At 55.9% G+C, this 19,352-nt stretch overlaps 2 protein-coding genes across 2 annotated transcripts; both read left to right on the forward strand.

Annotated features, from left to right (window-relative positions):
• Positions 1–6,319: 6,319 nt before the first annotated feature.
• Positions 6,320–11,191, forward strand: PTMS (parathymosin). The gene is made up of 5 exons (XM_043440733.1): positions 6,320–6,814; positions 9,943–10,014; positions 10,193–10,271; positions 10,400–10,461; positions 10,637–11,191. The coding sequence occupies exons 1-5, from the start codon at positions 6,770–6,772 to the stop codon at positions 10,685–10,687; spliced, it is 309 nt and encodes a 102-aa protein (XP_043296668.1). The 5' UTR covers positions 6,320–6,769; the 3' UTR covers positions 10,688–11,191.
• A 108-nt stretch (positions 11,192–11,299) lies between these two features.
• Positions 11,300–19,286, forward strand: LAG3 (lymphocyte activating 3). The gene is made up of 8 exons (XM_043440732.1): positions 11,300–13,057; positions 13,358–13,505; positions 13,856–14,115; positions 14,757–15,020; positions 15,432–15,707; positions 18,100–18,342; positions 18,649–18,776; positions 19,052–19,286. Exons 1-8 carry the CDS (start codon positions 12,997–12,999, stop codon positions 19,220–19,222), a joined length of 1,551 nt encoding a protein of 516 aa, XP_043296667.1. The 5' UTR covers positions 11,300–12,996; the 3' UTR covers positions 19,223–19,286.
• Positions 19,287–19,352: the final 66 nt, after the last annotated feature.

Raw genomic sequence — 19,352 nt, forward strand, 5'->3', positions numbered from 1 at the left:
AGACATACGAGACATGAGTTCAATCCCTGGGTCAGGAAGATCCCCTGGGAGAGGGCATGGCAACCCACTCCAGTATTCCTGCCTGAAGAATCCCATGGACAGAGGAATATGGCGGGCCACAGTCCATAGGGTTGCAAAAGAGTCGGACACAACTGAATCAACTTAGCACACATGCACACATGTTCACTAAAATTATTGTGGGTATCATTTCATGATATATGTAAAGTCAAATCATTATGCTGTACACTGTAAACAAACAGTGCTGGATGTCAATTATATCTCAGTAAAACTGAAAGAAAAAAAAGAAAGAAAAGCACACATAAAGGGGAGAAACTGAAAGGGGGGCGGCGGAGAATTGGCAACATCAAGCTCTAAGTGTAAAAGTGAAGGAGGTCATGAAGGATGGCACAGAGGATAAGAAAAGTCAATTGAAGAATCTAGAGGAGAGCTATGATGATAAACCGATGATTTTTTAAAAGTTTTTTTAAAACCTTATTCATTTTTGGCTGCGCTGGGTCTCTGTTGCTGCACAAGGGCTTTCTCCAGTTTCAGTGAGCAGGGGCTACTCTTAGTTGCAGTGCTCAGGCTTCTCTTGTTGCAAAGCATGGGCTCTTAGGTGCATGGGCTCAGTATTTGTGGCAAGTGGGCTTAGCTGCCCCGAGGCATGTGGAATCTTCCCAACCAGGGATCGAACCCACATACCCTGTATTGGCAGGCAGATTCTTAACCACTGGATCACCAGTTCAGTTCAGTTCAGTCGCTCAGTCGTGTCCGGCTGTGTGACCCCATGAATCGCAGCACGCCAGGCCTCCCTGTCCATCACCAACTCCCGGAGTTTACTCAAACTCATGTCCATTGAGTCGGTGATGCCATCCAGCCATCTCATCCTCTGTCATCCCCCTCTCCTCCTGCCCCTAATCCCTCCCAGCATCAAGGTCTTTTCCAATGAGTCAACTTTTCGCATGAGGTGGCCAAAGTATTGGAGTTTCAGCTTCAGCATCAGTCCTCCCAATGAACATGCAGGACTGATCTCCTTCAGGATGGACTGGTTGGATCTCCTTGAAGTCCAAGGGACTCTCAAGAGTCTTTTCCAACACCACAGTTCAAAAGCATTAATTCTTTGGCACTCAGCTTTCTTCACAGTCCATCTCTCACATCCATACATGACCACTGGAAAAACCATAGCCTTGACTAGACGGACCTTTGTTGACAAAGTAATGTCTCCCCTTTTTTTTTTTCTGCTTTTTAATATGCTATCTAGGTTGGTCATAACTTTCCTTCCAAGAAGTAAGTGTTTTTTTAATTTCACGGCTACAATCACCATCTGCAGTGATTTTGGAGCCCCCCAAAATAAAGTCTGACACTGTTTCCACTGTGTCCCCATCTATTTGCCATGAAGTGATGGGACCAGATGTCATGATCTTAGTTTCCTGAATGTTCAGCTTTAAGCCAGCTTTTTCACTCTCCTCTTTCACTTTCATCAAGAGGCTCTTTAGTTCTTCTTCACTTTCTGCCATAAGGGTGGTGTCATCTGCATATCTGAGGTTATTGTTATTTCTCCCGGCAATCTTGATTCCAGCTTGTGCTTCCTCCAGCCCAGCGTTTCTCATGACATACTCTGCATATAAGTTAAATAAGCAGGGTGACAATATACAGCCTTGACGTACTCCTTTTCCTATTTGGAACCAGTCTGTTGTTCCATGTCCAGTTCTAACTGTTGCTTCCTGACCTGCATGTAGGTTTCTCAAGAGGCAGGTCAGGTGGTCTGGTATTCCCATCTCTTTCAGAATTTTCCACAGTTTATTGTGATCCACACAGTCAAAGGCTTTGGCATAGTCAATAAAGCAGAAATAGATGTTTTTCTGGAACTCTCTTGCTTTTTTGATGATCCAGCAGATGTTGGCAATTTGATCTCTGGTTCCTCTGCCTTTTCTAAAACCAGCTTGAACATCGGGAAGTTCACGGTTCACGTGTTGCTGAAGCCTGGCTTGGAGAATTTCGAGCATTACTTTACTAGCGTGTGAGATGAGCCAGGGAAGTCCAAAACCAACGATTTTTGATAGAAAGAAAGTTCAAGAGGAAGTAGGAAAGCCATAGAAATTTTTACTGTGATGCTGATATCGTAAAAGACAGACTGACCACCAGGACACCAGTAGTTGCTGAGAAGACCCCAAGTCAGAGAGAGGCCGACCCATACCCTGATGCATGCCCTGTGCTTCCACAGCTGCTCAAGGAAGGAAAGCTGAGAGTGCTCTGAGGCAGAATCGAAGATGTGGTGTCAGGGTTGGGAAGTCAAGGATGTACTAAGCTCTTGCTCCTGGGTGCCTAGCCTTGTGCCAGACACCATTCTCAGGAGAAGGAGACATCAGTAAGGGTCGGGGAGTGAGGAAGGCAGTTTGGAGTTGGGAACAAGGGGTCTAGAATCCAGAGAGATCAGGGAGGTACACCAGAAAAGGAGCACCCCTGGACACGGGACGGGGTGCTGTCCGGTGCAAGACAGTGCTGGATACCTGTCCTTTTTCAGGTTTGTACTTTGAATAGCCTCTCCCATCTCTTCCTGGAGGGCAGGGAGGGACCGTATCTTTTCCATTCAGCTTTGTGTCTCCACCACACAGCACAGGGGCTCCTCACCAAGAGGAAGCAAGCGTGCAAAAGTGAAAGTCACTCAGTCGTGTCTCACTCTTTGTGACCCCATGGACTACACAGTCCAAGGAATTCTCCAGACCAGAATACAGGAGTAGGTAGCCATTTCCTTCTCCAGGGGATCTTCCCAACCCAGGGATCGAACCCAGGTCTCCCACACTGCAGGCAGATTCTTTACCAACTGAGGCACTAGGGAAGCCCCATCACCAAGAGGGAGCTCAGTAAAAGTTTGCCGAAATTCAAGAGTCCAAGCTTGCTCTAAATGCCAAAAGCACCTAGAAAACTCAGCACTGTTGTAGTTCACACAGATGCGAGTAGAATATAATGAGGGAGACAACTTGACGGGGCATGTTCCTGACAAACGTGGCTTCATGTTGTCATGAAGATGATTTCTTGGGACTTCCCTTGTGGTCCAGCAGTTAAGAATCTGCCTTCCAATGCAGGTTCAATCCCTAGTGGGGGAAGTAACATCTGACATCCTGCAACTACTGAGCCCGGAGAAGCTCAACAAAGATCCAGCACAGCACAGAAAAGAAAGGAAGAAAAAGGAAAGATGATTTCTTCAGAAACACTCCTGCAGGTAACATATTCAAAGCAAACTTGACCAAAGTTAGGCTGGTTGAAATCTCTAGCAGTCTGTCTCCTCTTGACTCTGACTCTCCACTGTCTTGGGTTTTGAAAAAAAAAGAGAGTTTTTTTTTTTTTTTTTAAGCAAAGGAAAAATGAGGAATAGCAAATGAGGTCATTGGGAGTGGAGTGAGATGAAGAGCATAGTGAGGAGTGGAGGGGTCCAGCTTTTAGTTTTCTATCCGCCCACCCTTGAATGATAGCTAACTAGGCCTTCCTTAGCACTTAAACTAACAGATAAATAGGCAAGCTAGGAAAACAACAACAACAACAAACACCAGGAAGTTGGAGAGGGGGAAGAATTCACTTAAGAATGAGATGGAAATAGTTGGAGTTGAACATCTTCATAGTGGTGAGGGAATTGCTAGGATGTCCGAAGTCAGAGTTTCCAGGGGGCTCGGGCCTCCCCTTTTCTCACTTGGCCTCCCTTTTTCCACCTCCAGAAAATGTGTAAGAAGCAGAACTTCCCCCCATTCAACTAGTGGAAAATTCTCTGTTGAGCCCTGGAGTAAAAGACCTCTAGAAGCAGGCGAGGCTTCACAAGGCCTCAGAAATGGTGCTCTGGAAAGGAGCAGACAGACAGGCTGGCATCACTTAACTCTCATGGCCCCGGAGGCCCAGAGACCAACCCCAAGGAATAGGAGGTGCGCTTTCAGAACCCCACTCATTCCAAATTCATCCTGACTGTCCTGTCTAGCTCTCCTCTCCTGAAGCCAAGACTTCGGGAGGCTGATCTGCTGTCCAACCAGCGAGCGAGGGCTAAGGGGTGCTTCTCCCAAGCAGGAAGGGACTTAGATCCAGGCCTTCTGCTTTCTAGATCTTTTTCCTTTGGTCCCTGCGGACCCTAGTGTCCAAACTCTTAGATTCTCAAGGCTCTCCCTTGGGCCTTGGGGCAGGATTCCCATTCTCTGCCTCTCCATCTCCCTGGAATTTTCCACTGCAGCTGCCTCCGCTCCCAGACACCCCTCCCTGGGCAAAATTCCCGGCTCCCTCCGCCTCCCCTTCCCTAATCACACCTCGATCCCACCCCCCGGCCCTCAGGCCCAGCCCACAGTCCAACCCACAGTCCACACTAACCCCGGTGGTCCCAGTTAGAGAAATGGGAGGCCAGACCCTTATAGAAGGGTGAGAGGGAGGGTCCCAGGCTCCTTCCGGGGCAAGGAGAAAGGACAGTGGAGGGGCTGGCCCCCTGTGGGGCTGGAGTGGGGGGAGTGGCCCTCCTCAAATCCCCATATAAGGCAGGGCAAGCAGTGAGGCTCCTGGATTGGCTGATTCAAATGAGCATTCCACCTGGCAACAGGGTTTCTATTGGCTCTCAGGAAAAATAGGAGGAAGGTGGATGGAGGTTGTTGATGGCGGTGATTGGAGGGGGGGAGGGGAGTGGAGGTGACCGGAGTGGGGGGCGGTTACCAGGGCAACAGGGTAAGAGCCCAGCAGGGTGTCCGAGACAGCAGGCGGGGCTGCGAGGTGGAGAAGGGGGGAAGAGGAAAGGAGGGTGGGAGGGAGAGGAAAGAGACTGACGGGGAGGGAGCCAGACAGGGAGACTGGGGCGGGGGGGGGGGGGGGGGGGGGGAAGGAGGGGGGAGAGGGAGGCAAATGAAGCCAGAGAGAACAGAGATGGAGAGGGTCAGAGATCGCTAAAGACATCAGCGAGTGTGTCAGAGAAACAGAGCGAGAGATGGAAAGATCTGAGCAAGATGGACAGAGTTCGGCAAGGAAAAACCTGGGTGGGACTCCAAGATTTTTGAGGAGTCAGAGACTGAGAAACTGATAGAAGAGTCAGGAAGAGAAATTGGGAGGTATGGACACCAAAGGACCAAAAGAGGGGGTACTTATGGACTCAAAGACTAAATGGTCCCGAGGAGTCGGTTATGTCTTTTTTTTATTAAGAAAAATGAAAATGATGACTGAGGGACAAATGCAGGAGTGCAAATACACTGAAGATATCTTGGTCCAAACCCTAGCCTTCCATTCCATCCATCTTGCCCACGACCTTTGCTACACATCCCAGCTGCTGTCCCCTCCTGAAACTCCAAGCTTCTCAAAATGACCCAAAGAGACTGAGACTGAGGGCAAGGAGCTGAGGGTGCGTGGAACAGTTGTGGGCTGGAAACCCCTGCAGAGGAGGCAGTTATTAATATAATCCAGAAAGGCTGGGGAAGATGGCAGCAGAAGAAAGAGACATCAAGAGAGGGAAAATGTGGGAAATAAGGACGTGAAGAGGAATTGAGGAAGATGAGCTAAAGATGCAGGGCCAGTGACACACTCAGATAAGACAAGAACAGTGTTGTCTGGAGAGAGAGGGAAGGCAGAGATGGGAGGTTGAAGAGGGCAACTGAGGAGTGGAGAAGAGGCGACAGAAGATGAGAGATATGAGACAGAAATGGATGAGAAGGGATGAGGAGAGATGGAAGGACCAGGCAGAGAAAACTGAGGTGGGATGGGCAAATAAGAAAGGTCGAAGATGAAAAAGGAGAGAGGAGATTGGAAGGCCTCTGACTTCCCGCAGATCCTAGACAAGAGCAGGAATGGAGGAACCCAGCCAGGGTCACAAATGTCAGCCTCGGGCAGGACGGAGGGTGGGCTGCCTTTTCTCTCCCACCCCCTCTCAAGGCCACCCAGAGAACGAAGATGCCGGAGGAGAGGGGAAATCCAGCCAGAAGTGGAAGTAGCTCCCGCCCTCTTCCTCCTCTTTCAGCTTTTGGTTTCTCAAATACCTGCCTGGCCTTTCCATCTGCTTTCCCCCCACCCCATCCCTTAGCAAAATCTCAGGGTTTTTTTTGGGGGGGGGGTGGTCGGCAGGATCCAGGCCATCCCTCCAGTCCGCCCCCAAAAGCCAGACTCGACGTTCGCAAGCAGTAGGTAGGGATTCGGGGAGGTCCCTCCCCGCAGGAACCCCACCCCTTCCCACCTCCGCGCCCCACTCCCTTCTCCGCGACCACAGTCTCTCCATTTCCCCCTCCTGGTCTGGTGCTCCCTCCCGCCTCGCGCGCGCTCCCTCCCCTCGCTTTCATCCTCCTATCCCCACCTCTCCAACCTCCGCTTTCATCCCCCTCCCCTCTCCTCTCCACCCAGATCCCGCCTGCCCCACCCCTGGGAAGCCCCTCCCGTCGGGCAGCGCCGCTTTATAAGCGGGTTCCCGGCCCGGGGGCGGCCGCGGCTGGTCGGCGGCAGCTCTGCGGGTGCGGGGGCGGCGAGCCGAGGACCGAGCGACCGCGGCCGGAGCGCGCCGGCCACCGCCCGCACCGCCCTTCCGCCCGCCCTCCGGACGGCCGCAGCCCTGCGGGTCTCCGCTCCAGACCCACCCCCGCCCCACCCCGCGCGCCTCTGCCGTCTCTTCCTGAGCCCCAGCTTGCCGAGCGGCCGCCGCTGCCGCTGTCGCCGCCGCCGCCGCCACCGCGCCAGGTTCCGGCCGCGGCCAGCCTCTGCCGTCCAGGGCCCTTCCGTCCAGGCCCCGGGACCCCGACTCCCCGCCAGCCCCGGCCCCGGCCCCGGCACCATGTCGGAGAAGAGCGTGGAGGCAGCGGCCGAGTTAAGCGCCAAGGTACGGGCGGGGTCGGCTGCGGCCCGGCACCCGCGCGCTCCCCGGGCTCCGCGCGGTCGTGCGCCCCTGGCCGCCCCCGACGGCCTCACACTGCTGCCCGGGCGCGGGGTCCCCGCGGACCCCACTCCGCCCTCCCCCCGCGCCCCAGCCTGGCGCTGCCTGCCCCGCTTCGCGCGGCTCGCGCCAGCGCCCTCTAGCTTCCCGAGCGCCGCGCGCCCGGCTCCCGGCCCGGCCGCTCCGGCCCCGCGCGGTCCCCACCCCTCTCCGGCCCCGGCTCGCGCGCTTCCACCCCGGCCGGTGCCCGTCGGAGCTCTGTGCGTCTCTTCTACCCTGTCCCCTCCCCCGCGTCCCTCTCCGGTTCCCTGTCCCCCGTCTCCCCTTCCAGTCTGACCTCACCTTCCTCTGCTAAGCGGTTTGAGAGCCTCTGGTGTAAACAGGGCTCTCCCGGGAGGCTGCTCCTCGAGGCCCCTCCCCTCGAGGCCCGACCGTCTCTCGCTCCTCTGCTCAGACAGCTACTGCCTCTATTTCTTCCTTCCATCTGTATCAATTCCTTCCTCCACTGGCCTGCAGCTTTCCTAGTCCCCCATAACCGTCCTCCAGCATCTCCCCCCACACTTAAAGAATCTTGAATTCCTAAATACCAGAAGAGGGCTGGCACTAGCCTTCGAAAAAGCCGGGGCTGCTTAGCACTGCATGGCATGGCATCGCGCCGCCCCTGCTCTCATCAGCTCCCTTCCCCGGCCCCATCCCTTCGCCCTTGCCTCTCTTCCAGGCTTCCTCTAATTTCCCTAGGGAACCCGCTGAGTGTCGCTCGGGGAAATTAATTCGGCCAGGGTTTGGGGGCTGGGAGCCCGACCTTGGGCGGGGGTGGCTGCTGAGGAGGTCGCAGAGGTCCCCCGGAGGCCAGGGAAGTGAAAGGGGGAACCAATGGGATTGGAGGCAGTGGGAGAGAGGGGCTCCGTGTGAGCGCTGACAAGGTGTGCCAAGCGGCCCTCCGGTGGCATGTGACTTCACTGAGTAGGTGTCTTTGTGTGTCTGAAATCCAGCGAGTGTGTGGGACTGCCCGTGTCAGTTACATGTGTGCCTGCAGAGACGTAGCTGTTCTGGGGCCCTGTTGCCGCTTTGTGAGTGCCGAGTGGCTCCACTGTGCCCTTGTGCTGCCTCCAGAGTGTGTGCCAGAATGCCCAAACACCGGGCCATGTGTCTCCGGATCGCGTGGGCGCCCCTCTGTGCCGTGCGTGTGAATCAGTGTCAGCCTGTGTCAGTGTGTGTGCCTGTGCTGAGTAAATGAGGCCAGAGAGCTGCTTAGCACAAGACCTAGGTCACATACCCCCCCTGGAGAAGGGATCATAAAAGGACAGTGACCAGAAGGACAAGCCAGGACCAGACAGGGCAGGAGAGGGCCCGGCCCCTTGGACTTTGGCCTCTGGTAGACTCCCTCCCTCCCTGGCACTCACTGACTCTCCCCCACTGCATCAGCCCCATGAGAAACTTGGGCCAGAGCTACGCAGATCTGGTGCTGGGACCCCCAGAGAGAAGCCAAGGCTCCCCAGGCCAAGGCTGTAGGGGGAAGCCCACCAGGTCGAAGTGCCATAGTGACCATCTGGCCGAGAAATGAGGACAGCACAGTGGCATGGAGAAACGTAGTTGGAGTGAGAGGAGCTAGTGTTTTGCGTGCCCCATAAAGGGAGAAGGGAATTGAGCATCCCGCCTGGCCAACCACCCCCACAAGAAACCTCTGTCCTACCCCCAACCCTGCTCCAGAAAGGACACACCCTCCCAGGGTGATCCACTCACCCAGAAAACTTCCATCCCCATGGAATCGGATATACAGAGTTGCACACCAATACCAGATCCCATCTGATCATCCAGAGCACCACAGTGCCTGCCAAGGGGTGGGGTGGAGAGAGGACTGGAATCTCAATGGGAAGAGCCGGTGTGGTGACCCCAGAGAGTCGGGACTCTTGTGAGCACCTCTCTCAGCTACATCACATCAAGACAAGACATCAAAGGTGTGCCTGCTGGGGTCTTGAGGTGGAGAGAGGGACAAGTGTGTGGAGGGAGGGGACTCTGGGCAGGTACCTATTCTCACTGGCTTTCCCATCCCACCCACACAGACCTTATGTCTCTTCCTGTACCACGTCCCATAGACTTCCCCTTCCAACGTTTCCCTTACTCTACTCCCCCTACATCCCCCAGAAATGGTCACTCCTGCCCTTCTACACACCCAGTGCACACACCACACCAGGGTACACACTGTGCCCATGCGCACACTCCAGGTGGTCGGGAGGAGGAAGCCCCCTGGGCCAGGAGTGGGCAGAGGTGAGAGGGGGCACCGAGAGTTGTCCCCCCGGGGCTCTCCCTATTCCTGTAGCGTTGGGCCAGGTAGGGGCCTGAAGATGAGGGGGGCACACAGACGGAGAGAAACAAAGGCTTTCGAAGCTGAGGGGGAAGCAGGAAGGGATGCCCAGGAGAGAGTCCTCCGGAAAAGGCCCCAGAGGTAGACAAAAGGCAGAGCCAGGCCTGCAGTGGGAGGGGGCAGGCGAAGGAGGGACCTCAAGAGGGGGTGGGGCGTCAGGGCTGCGAGCAGATGGAGGGGGATTTGCTTTGCTGAGCTGAACTCTTCAGCCGGTGAGGCTGGGCAGAGCTTGGTGGGGGTGATGAGCGATTACCTTGACTGCCTTTCCCCTGGCTTCATCACTCTTCCTCCTCCCTTGGGGAAGCGGCCTGGTCTCAGCCCCTTTGCGGCAGTGGCGACCCTGGGACCTCTGCTGCGTCTGGGCCGCCCTGGCCACCTTCTCCATTTTCCACCCTTCTAAACTTACTGGGGCTTCCCTGGTGGCTCGACGGTAAATAATCTAACTGCAATGTGGGAGACCTGGGTTCAACCCCTGAGTCGGGAAGCTCCCTGGGAGAAGAGAATGGCAACCCAACTCTTGTTTTCTTGCCTGGAGAATCCCATGGACAGAGGAGCCTGGCGGGCAACAGTCCATGGGGTCGCGAAGAGTCTGACCGGACTGAGCAACTTAACCCACAAGCTCACTGCAGAGGGAGAAGCGCAGCTGGAGGGAATTAAGGGCAGCAGATCATGTGTGGTCAGAGGAAGGTGACCTCTTTCTCTCTTGTAGGACCTGAAGGAGAAGAAAGAGAAGGTGGAGGAGAAGGCAGGCCGGAAAGAGCGAAAGAAAGAAGTGGTGGAGGTGCGCAGGGGTCACCTGCCCACTGGGCCCCCAGCCATGTTCCCCCGGGGCCCGCCTTTCCGTGACCCCGCCCACCAAGTCGCCCCGCCCCCGGCCCCGCCCAGGCCCCTTGCCATTGGCGGGGACGGTGGGTGGAGGCACGGGCTAGCCTGACACCTCCCTCTCCCGATCACCGCAGGAGGAGGAGAACGGCGCGGAGGAGGAGGAAGAAGAAACCGCCGAGGACGGCGAGGAGGAGGATGAAGGGGACGAGGAAGGTGGGGAGGGGCGGGGAACCGTCAGGGTGGGTTTGAAGAACTAAAAGCAGGGCTGAGGGCCGCCGCCACAGGGGGTCTCTGCTGGAGCTTCCAGCCCTTCCCCCAATGACCCATTTCTGGCTCCTCAGATGAGGAAGAAGAAGAAGATGAGGACGAAGGGCCCGCGCTGAAGAGAGCTGCTGAAGAGGAGGTTTGGGCTGGGTTGTGGGCTTGAGGGGCTGTCAGGGATGCAGCAGGGCCGGGAGCCCTTGGATTTGGACCGAGATGCCGGTGGTGCAGGGGTGCAGGGCGGGGTGGGCTGGAGCAGGATAGGGGGCGGTCCCTCTCCTAGTTGACAGCTACCCCAGCTCTTTCCCTCTCCACAGGATGAAGCGGATCCCAAGCGGCAGAAGACAGAAAATGGGGCGTCGGCATGAGCCCCCTGCCAGTGGGCTGGGGGTGGTGGGAGGCCCCTTGGGGCCCGGAGGTGGGGGTGGGGAGCGCCGCGTGCAACCACTCTTCACCTGGCTCCCTGCTCTGGACCCCGCGCCAGAGTTGCCGCCCTTTCTCCCCCCAGCCTTCTCATGCCGCACCTCCATCCTCACTGCCATCTTCCACCTCCTTACCTGCTCCATCTGAGCTCCCCAGCTGGTCCCCAATCACCCCCTCCCTCTCCCTCCTGTCTTCCCGCCCTTCCCACAGCCAGCCCCTCCCTCTTTCAATAGCCTCTCCTTCCTAACCTCTGCATCCCAGCCTCACGTCATCCTGCCCTGCCCATCCCTACCCTGCCTGATCCCTGAGTCTTCTCCCTCAGATCCCTTTCTCAGACAGCGCCAGGACGGGGTGGGGCCAGGGTTGGGGCCGAGCCCCACAGCTGCCCCCCCTCCCCTCCCCCTTTTTTGTATAATTTAATAAAGAAACGGTCGCGCTTCTGTTTTTAACCTGTCTCCTGCTTTCCCGGGACAGAGAGAGGAGGGTGGCCCCAGGGCACATTCTGTCTGGACCCTTCCCCTCTGAAAAAGCAGCAGTACCTTCCTTCCACCCCATTGAGAAGATAACTACTGCACTCCGGGGTGGACAGGGGGCGCTGTGGCTCTGAGAGCTGACTGCCGTCTTGGTTTTGAGTTCCTGGTGATGCTCCTCCCAGCCATACACACCTCCTGTGCTTCGAGGCCACACCAAGCTAGACACTGCTGAGCCCAGTGGAAAGCTACCAAGCCCTACTGTGCTGAGCCAGGCACAGAAGTAGCCTCAGAAACAGGAAGACCCGCCCCTGAAGTGGGAGAGGGCAGGCGGCCTAAATCTTGGCCTCCTTGAACATAGAATTGGCTGGCACCGAGGAAGTGAGCTACCTCCTGGTCAAGCCAGAACTCCAGGGCCTCTTGTGGTCCCAGGCCTGCTTGACTTTTGGCACCTTAGCCTGGGCGGGGTAGGGAGCATGAGTTCCCCTCTGGCCTTCTCAGGCTTCCTTTCCTAGTTCTGCATCAGTTTTTCCTGAGTTTGAGCTGCAGGATTTCTGCATTTTTTTCCTTATCACCCTCTTAGTTCAGAAGCTCTGGATTGGGAGAGCCTGCTGATTACACAGAGGTCTAATCACAGGAGTGTGTGATTCATTGACACCATTCACCCCAAAAGATGAGAAGACTGGGAATTTCATTGGCGGTCCAGTGGTTAAGACTACAGGCTTCCACTGCTGGGGGTGAGGGTTTGATCCCTAGTCAGGGAACTAAGATCCCGCATGCTGCATGGCCAAAAAATAACCAAAAAATAAAGATGGAAAGACACATATAAGTCACCTGGCATCAGGACTACACACATACAACTTTTGTGTTCACACTCCCTGACCTTGGCAAATTGTTTAATCTCTGATCCTGCCTCAGTTTACACATCTGTACAATGGGGGATTAGTACTGTACAAAGTGCCCTGCACTGCAATGCCCAGCACATAGTGAAAACACAATACAGTGTAGCTATTCTATCCCCTGTGCTTAGGGTGCCCTTCAGACCTAACATCTTTTAGAGTTCAATAAATCTAGGGGTCATTTGATGGGTGGGGAGGCAGGTGGACAGGGTAATGAAGTTCTGGGACATTAAGGGATGAGCACCAAGGGAAGGGCTTGCCAAGAAAGTATGAACCTGGGGCCTGGGGAAGCAATTCAAAAATGAGCAAGTGGGTACTTCGAGGCAGAAGTTCCGCGGGGAAAGAGAACAGTCAAGGGTGGGGGAGGGGGAGGGGGCGGTGGGGACACCCAGGACTGAGGAAATAAACAAGGGGAGCGCCACCACAAGGGTGGAGGGTAACGCTGCTGGGAATCAGCCCCCTCAGACTTTCCACTGCGAAGCGAAACCGTGAGCCCTGGGGTGTTGGGGGGGGCAACGGGGAGGGGAAGTGGGGAAGGTGGAGGGAAGGCAGAAGGACAGGGGCCAGGGCCCTGGGAGCACTAGAACAGCCTCCAGCTCAAGACAGCCACCGTGCCTCCACTCTGCCCGCATCCTGCCCTTTCCTGGGGACCTCCACCCCTCCCTTGACCCCTGCCTCAGGCTACCTGATCTGGCTGGCTTTCCTCTAGACTCCAGCTTCTGGTCACTGGTTCCTCCCTCTCTCTCTCCAAGCCTCCATCCCTCTTTTTTCTAGATTCTCTTCCTCTGACTCCCTCCTTGCAGAACCTCTCTTTCAAACTTTAGTCCTTCCCCACTTTCCGACCTCTTCCCTTTGGAGGGCTGTGTGGTCCAGGCCTCGGGGGAGATGCTGTGCGAGGCTTGGTTCCAGGTCTGGCTGTTTCTGCAACTCCTATGGGCGGCTGCAGGTAAGATGGGGACGACTCTGGGAGGGTTGACCTCCAGACCCATAGCAAAAGTTCAGCAGGGAGCTCTCAGTGACCACACAGATGCCAAGGTCCTTAGATTGGGTGGATTCTCCTGTGCCTTCCTCGGGGCCATTTTCAGCCCCCAAAGCCTCTCTTCATCTCCCCCTTGGCAGGGAAGGGGCAGAAACCCAAGGTCTCCCTTCTGCCCAGTTTCTCCCTCGGAAAACACTGAGGCTCCTTCTCTGCTTTGAAGTCTCTCGGCTTATGGCCCCTCCCCTTGGCCTCTCTTTTCCTCCCCAGTGGAGGCTCCAGAGCCCGGGGCAGAGGTCCCAGTGGTGTGGGCCCAGGAGGGGGCTCCTGCCCAGCTCCCCTGCAGCCCCACAATCCCCCTCCAGGATCTCAGCCTTCCGCGGACAAGACAAGTCACTTGGCAGCATGTACCAGAGAGGTATGCACCCCAAACTGCGATGACAGGGACCCCCAGATCCAGCGGTAATGGCTTCTAGATTTAGGTTCTAAAGCCCAAGCCAGCTCTGTAAATACAGAGGCGCCCCCTCCATTCCTGCCCCTCCCCCCATCCTCCGCAGACTGCTACCCTCACACCTGTATCCCCAGGCACGGTTGCTTCTCCGGTAGTGGATGGTGCTGGCCCAATCTGAACGAGGGGACAGGACGGTTAGCAGTTCAGAAATCTTCCCTTTGGGTGGGCTCCCTCATCCTCAAGGTGTGGTTGGACTGCCTCTTCCCCGGGGCTTCTTCCCCTCGGATTTCTCAGTCCCATCTTTCTCTCCCGTCCAGTGGCTCCGCGGCGCCCACCCCCCGGGGTCCCGGGCCCCGCCGCTACACAGTGCTGAGGCTGGCCCCCGGAGGCCTGCGCATTGGCAGGCCGCCCCTGCAGTCCCGCGTGCGGCTGGAAGAAATGGGCCTCCAGCGCGGGGACTTCTCGCTGTGGTTGCGCCCGGCCCGACGCGCCGACGCCGGCGAGTACCACGCCGCCGTGCGCTTCGGGAACCGCGCCCTTGCCTGCAGCCTCCGTCTGCGCGTGGGCCAAGCGGCGGGTAGGTGGGGGCGGGACGCGGGGAGCGAGGCTGGAAGGAGGGCGCCCAGTATCCCGCCGCCCAGGAGGCAGGAAGGGCAGGGCAGAGGCTGCTTGTACTTCTAAGGATGCGCCCCAAGCCCTGCCGGAGAGCTTCCAGCCCAGGAGCGGAAGGGGGTGGCGAGCCTGCCTGCAGGGTGGGAGGTGCCCCCAGACAAGCACGTGTGTGGTGGGGAGGGTTCGGTGAAGAGATCGTATCACCCCTTGAGCTTTCCTTCCCCCACCCACAGCTGGAGTGCCAGGGTGGAGGAGGGGAGGCACCCCTTGGAGGGGAGATCGAGGGGCTGGAGTGACTCAATTTAGATACCTGTAACTCAGAGAGTGGGCTTAGGGAGATCCTCAAGCAAGGGCTGAAGAAGGTGAGGGTAGCCCAAGCAAAGTGAATTGGAAGCAGGGGGCGGGGGAAGTAGGCACCGGACTCTTGGGCTTGCATTTGAAGCACCTCCAGGGGCCAGGCTCTGGGCTGGGTAGGTGGTCTGGAGGAGGGTTGGGAGGGAGAAGACAAGGAGATCTACAACCAGCTCCTTTTTCCGGGAGCTTCCAGCTTAGCTGACTTGTCGTGTCGGGCAAGCGGGATGATCAACCTTCTTTGTCTTTGTCCAGTGACGGCAAGCCCCCCAGGGCCTCTGTGGACCTCCAGTTGGGTCCTCTTGAACTGCTCCTTCAGCCGCCCTGACCTCCCAGCCTCCGTGCATTGGTTCCGGGGCCCAGGCAGAGTCCCTGTTCAGGAGTCCCCCGATCACCACTTAGTTGGAAACTTCCTCTTCCTGCCCCACGTCAGCTCCTTGGACTCTGGGACCTGGGGCTGCAGTCTCACCTACAGAGATGGCTTCAATGTCTCCATCACGTACAACCTGGCTGTTCTGGGTAACTCCTCCAGTCTGCCTTCACACTTGACCACAACCCCTTCCTGCCCCCTGACACCTTCTGCTGGCTTCTGAGCCCCCAGATCAAGTCTCCGGCAGCAGGTGACACCTGTGATTACTCTGGGCCTCGCTGTCCCGCCCCTTTCTTTTTCCCTTTGCGGCCTTTCCTCGGCTTCTCCCCTTCGAGCTTTTCTCTCGGCCATCCAGCCTCCCTTGCCAGCCTTTGGTCTCCTGCTTGCCGGTCTGCATTTGGGCATTCTTGGCATCCTTTGTTCATTCACCTTGTTCTGCTCCTTAGCACCCTTCAAACTGGACCACTTCCTTCGTGTTTCTGCCCGCCTCCCCTGCAGACCTAGTGCTCCAGCCCATCTGTACTCCTCAGCTTTAACTCGGGGTTCCCTTTTCTCCGCAGACCTGGAGCCCCGAGTCCCTCTGACAGTGTACGCTGGAGCCGGTTCCAAGGTGGAGCTGCCCTGCCGCCTGCCTCTGGGTGTGGGGACCCAGTCTTCTCTCACCGCCACGTGGACCCCGCCCGGAGGAGGCCCCGACCTCCTGGTGGCTGGAGACCAGGGCAACTTTACCCTTCGACTAGAGGCTGTGGGTCAGGCCCAGGCCGGGACCTACACCTGCCGCGTCCACCTGCAGGGACGGCAGCTCAGTGCTACTGTCACTTTGGCAGTCATCACAGGTTAGCAGGTGGGACAAGACAGGAAGGGCAGGTTGGTGGGCAAAGACTGGGCAAGTCCACCTCATGATGCCAGGCCCCTGAGCACAATTGTGCGGGGTGCCCCCTTGACCTTTTCTTTTCTCACCCCCATATAATGAACAGAAACTGAAAATCTCCCCTGAGTCACTGGATGAATGTTCCACTCTTCTGTAAGGGACTCCCCAGCTCTGAATTGGGGGGAGGGTCAGAGAACTTAGAAGGAGAGGTCACAAAGTTTGAATGATTCCAAAGAGGTGGAATATTTATTTTCAGAATCCTTGCCCACTTTGGAGCCAGGGATTGAGTTAAAGTTGCAGGAGGCAATCTAGACTGGGGGGAGTTGATAAATCAGTCCCTTAGTCAGCAAATAGGGCTTCCCTGATAGCTCAGTTGGTAAAGAATCCACCTGCAATGCAGGAGACCCAGTTCGATTCCTGGGTCTGGAAGATCTGCTGGAGAAGGGATAGGCTACCCATTCCAGTATTCTTGGACTTCCCTGTGGCTCAGCTGGTAGAGTCTGCCTGCAATGCAGGAGACCTGGGTTTGATCCCTGGGTTGGAAAGATCCCCTGGAGAAGGGAAAAGCTACCCACTTCAGTATTCTGGCCTGGAGAATTCCATGGACTGCAAAGAGTCAGACACAGCTAAACGACTTTCATAGTCAGCAAATATTTACTGAACTAGGACTTTTCAAGACAGTGTAAAACAAACATAGGAGAAAACACCAAACTCAGAAAGTATGTGTTGATCGATCAGCAAACTATCACAGCTTGGCCGTGTCTGCAATGCTCATCTGTAGCCACTAAATAGTAGTACAACATAGGTGGCGCTAGTAGTAAAGAAGCCGCCTGCCACTGCAGGAGACATAAGAGATGCAGGTTCGATCCCTGGGTCTGGAGGATCCCTTGGAGGAGGACATAGCAACCCACTCCAGTATTCTTGCCAGGAGAATTCCAGGGACAGAGCAGCCTGGTGGGCTGCCGACTATGGGGTCGCACAGAGTCGGAGATGACTGACTCAACTTAGCAGCAGCAGTCAGTATTCTTGCCTGGAGAATCCAATGGATAGAGGAGCTTGGCGGACTACAGTCTGTAGAGTTGCAAAGAGTTGGACATGACTGAAGCAACTTAGCATGTATGTGTGCACATAGTAGGTGCTTAATAATGTATATTGGTTGAATGAATAAATGAATCTACTAATAAATAACCCATTTCTCAAAGACCAGGGCTGAATTTCCACTTGTTTTCCACATATCTCTACCTAGACATGGTACCCACACTCAGCCTCACTCTGAACCCCATCTTTTCCTTATACCCAGTCCTCCTGCTAAGTCACTTCTGCATCAGTAACTCCAGTCGTGTTCTACTCATCCTGAAACCTGGCCTCCTTCTTCTGCATCAGTTGCCACAGTCTACCAGTTCTTTCTGTCCAGGGTTGTCTTCTTTTTTATTATTATGAATTTTAAAAATATCTACTCACGTCATTGTGGGGTGTGGGGTCTTCGCTGTGGCATGCTAGCTTCTCTCTTAGTTATAGCATCAGAGCTCAGTAGTTGTAGTGCAAAGGCTTAGTTGCCATGTGGAATCTTAGTTCCCTGACCAGGGATCGAACCTGTGTCCCCTGCATTGGAAGGACAATTCTTAACCACCGGACCACAGGGAGAAATACTGTTGTCTGTGTTTTACAGAGAAGGAACTTTCTCAAAGTCACACAGCTGGGAAGAGCCAGGTTGGGGCTAAACTTGGGTATCTATGCCATCAAGTCTTCAGGGGCCTGTACACCACAGTCAGCTCAAGGTCCTTCATCAGTTGTCTCCTCTTACCCCCATCCCTCACCACATGGCTTCCAGGTGCTGTCTCTAGACCTAGGGATCGAACCCAGGTCTCCTGCATTGCAGGTGGATTCTTTCCCATCTGAGCCACCAGGGAAGTCCCATCTCTAGATCAGATGGTCTGCTCTCTAGACATTCAGAAATGGGAATAGGGTTCATTTAGGGGACACAGATGGAAGCTATAGCATGGAGGCAGAAAAAGTGCAAAGTCTTCTGGGGGCCAACTCACATGGCTGATATTGGGGGTTCTGAGTCTTTGAATAAAAGTCATGAAAAAGAATCTGAAAAGGTACCTGTTTATGTGATCCCTCTGGGCCAGTTTGAGTTTGAACATTCCCCTGAGGCAGTAGGGAGCCTGGAAAGTTTGGGGGTAGCAGAGTGACCTGACCAGAGCTTTGTCTTGAGATTAATTTGGTCTTGACTCCAATCTCCTCCCCTCAAGTTCACCCAGTCAGAGCCCAGGTGAATCAAGACTTGGGCGGAACCTATGCTTTCAAGGAAGGGGGTCAGATCCCCCAAAGATCTCTTCCCTCTATTTTTTCAGTCACTCCCAAGCCCTACGGATCATCTGGCAGCCTGAGAAAACCCTTCTGTGAGGTGACTCCGGCATCCGGACAAGAGCACTTTGTGTGGAGCCCCGTGGACGAGCGGTCTCAGAGGAGTTCCCCAGGCCCCTGGCTGCTGACACCGGACACCAGACGCCTCTCTCAGCCCTGGCAGTGCCGTCTGTACCAGGGGCAGAGGCTTCTTGGGACCGCGGTTTACCTCACCGAGCTGTCTCATCCAGGTCTGAGACCCCACAGCGCCACAGCCCCAACTCCAGACCAGCCCCTTCCATTCCACTTCCAGACCGACCCCCACCCCAACTCTTCCCTTTCCAACCAGGGAGCTGACTACCAGCCCTTGTCAAGGCCCAACCCACTTCCACCACAAATTAGCTGAGTGACCCTGGACACGTCCCTTAAACTCTCTGGGTTTCATTGTCTGTAAATTATGGGAGTGTGGCTAGACGTTCCTCCAGCCGAGACCCCGTGTGTGTGTGTGTGTGTGTGTGTGTGTGTGTGTGTGTTCCAATCCTGTCCTCTCTCCGTAGGTGCCCAGCGCTCCGAGAGAGCCCTGGGGGCGGGGAGAACAGGTCACCTCCCTCTCCTCATCCTTGGTCTTCTCTTCCTGCTTTTGTTGGTGACTGGAGCCTTTAGCTTTCACCTTTGGAGAAGACGGGTGAGCCGGGAACCCCCGTCTCCAGTCCTCAGCATGCTGTCTGGTACCCCTTCCTCAGGAAAATGAGCAAAGCAGACCCTGAACTTGCCTCAGAGTCCCTCTTCATGAGGCTCTGCTCTCCAGGGATGCCTTGTTCCTGAAGGACCCAAGGAAGGCTCACGGTGGGGTGGGGAGTGGCTGAGAGGCCTGGGACCAGATGGGCAGGGTGGGGGCTGGGAAGAATAGCTTATTCCCTTTCCCTTCCTCCTCCTACCCTCCATGTCTTCTTCCCGCAGTGGCGACCCAGAAGATTCTCTGCCTTAGAGCATGGGACTCACCCCTCTCAGGCTTCGAGCAAGACAGGGGAGCTGGAGCCGGAGCTGGAGCCAGAACCAGACCCGGAGGCAGAACCGGAACCGGAACCCGAGCCGGAGTCTCAGCCGCAGCTGCAGCAGGAGCAACCCTGACCTGCAGCAGTCAGCCACCCTTATCTCCGCAGCGCAATCCAAATAAACTCCCCGTCAGCAGCAAGCTTGAGTGTGGCCCCTTCTTGCCTAGGGGATGTTCTGTCTCTGCCCAGCCTCTGGGCTGCCTTCT

This window comes from Cervus canadensis, chromosome 21 (genome assembly GCF_019320065.1).
Source record: "Cervus canadensis isolate Bull #8, Minnesota chromosome 21, ASM1932006v1, whole genome shotgun sequence".
In the NCBI taxonomy this organism is placed as follows: Eukaryota; Metazoa; Chordata; class Mammalia; order Artiodactyla; family Cervidae; genus Cervus; species Cervus canadensis.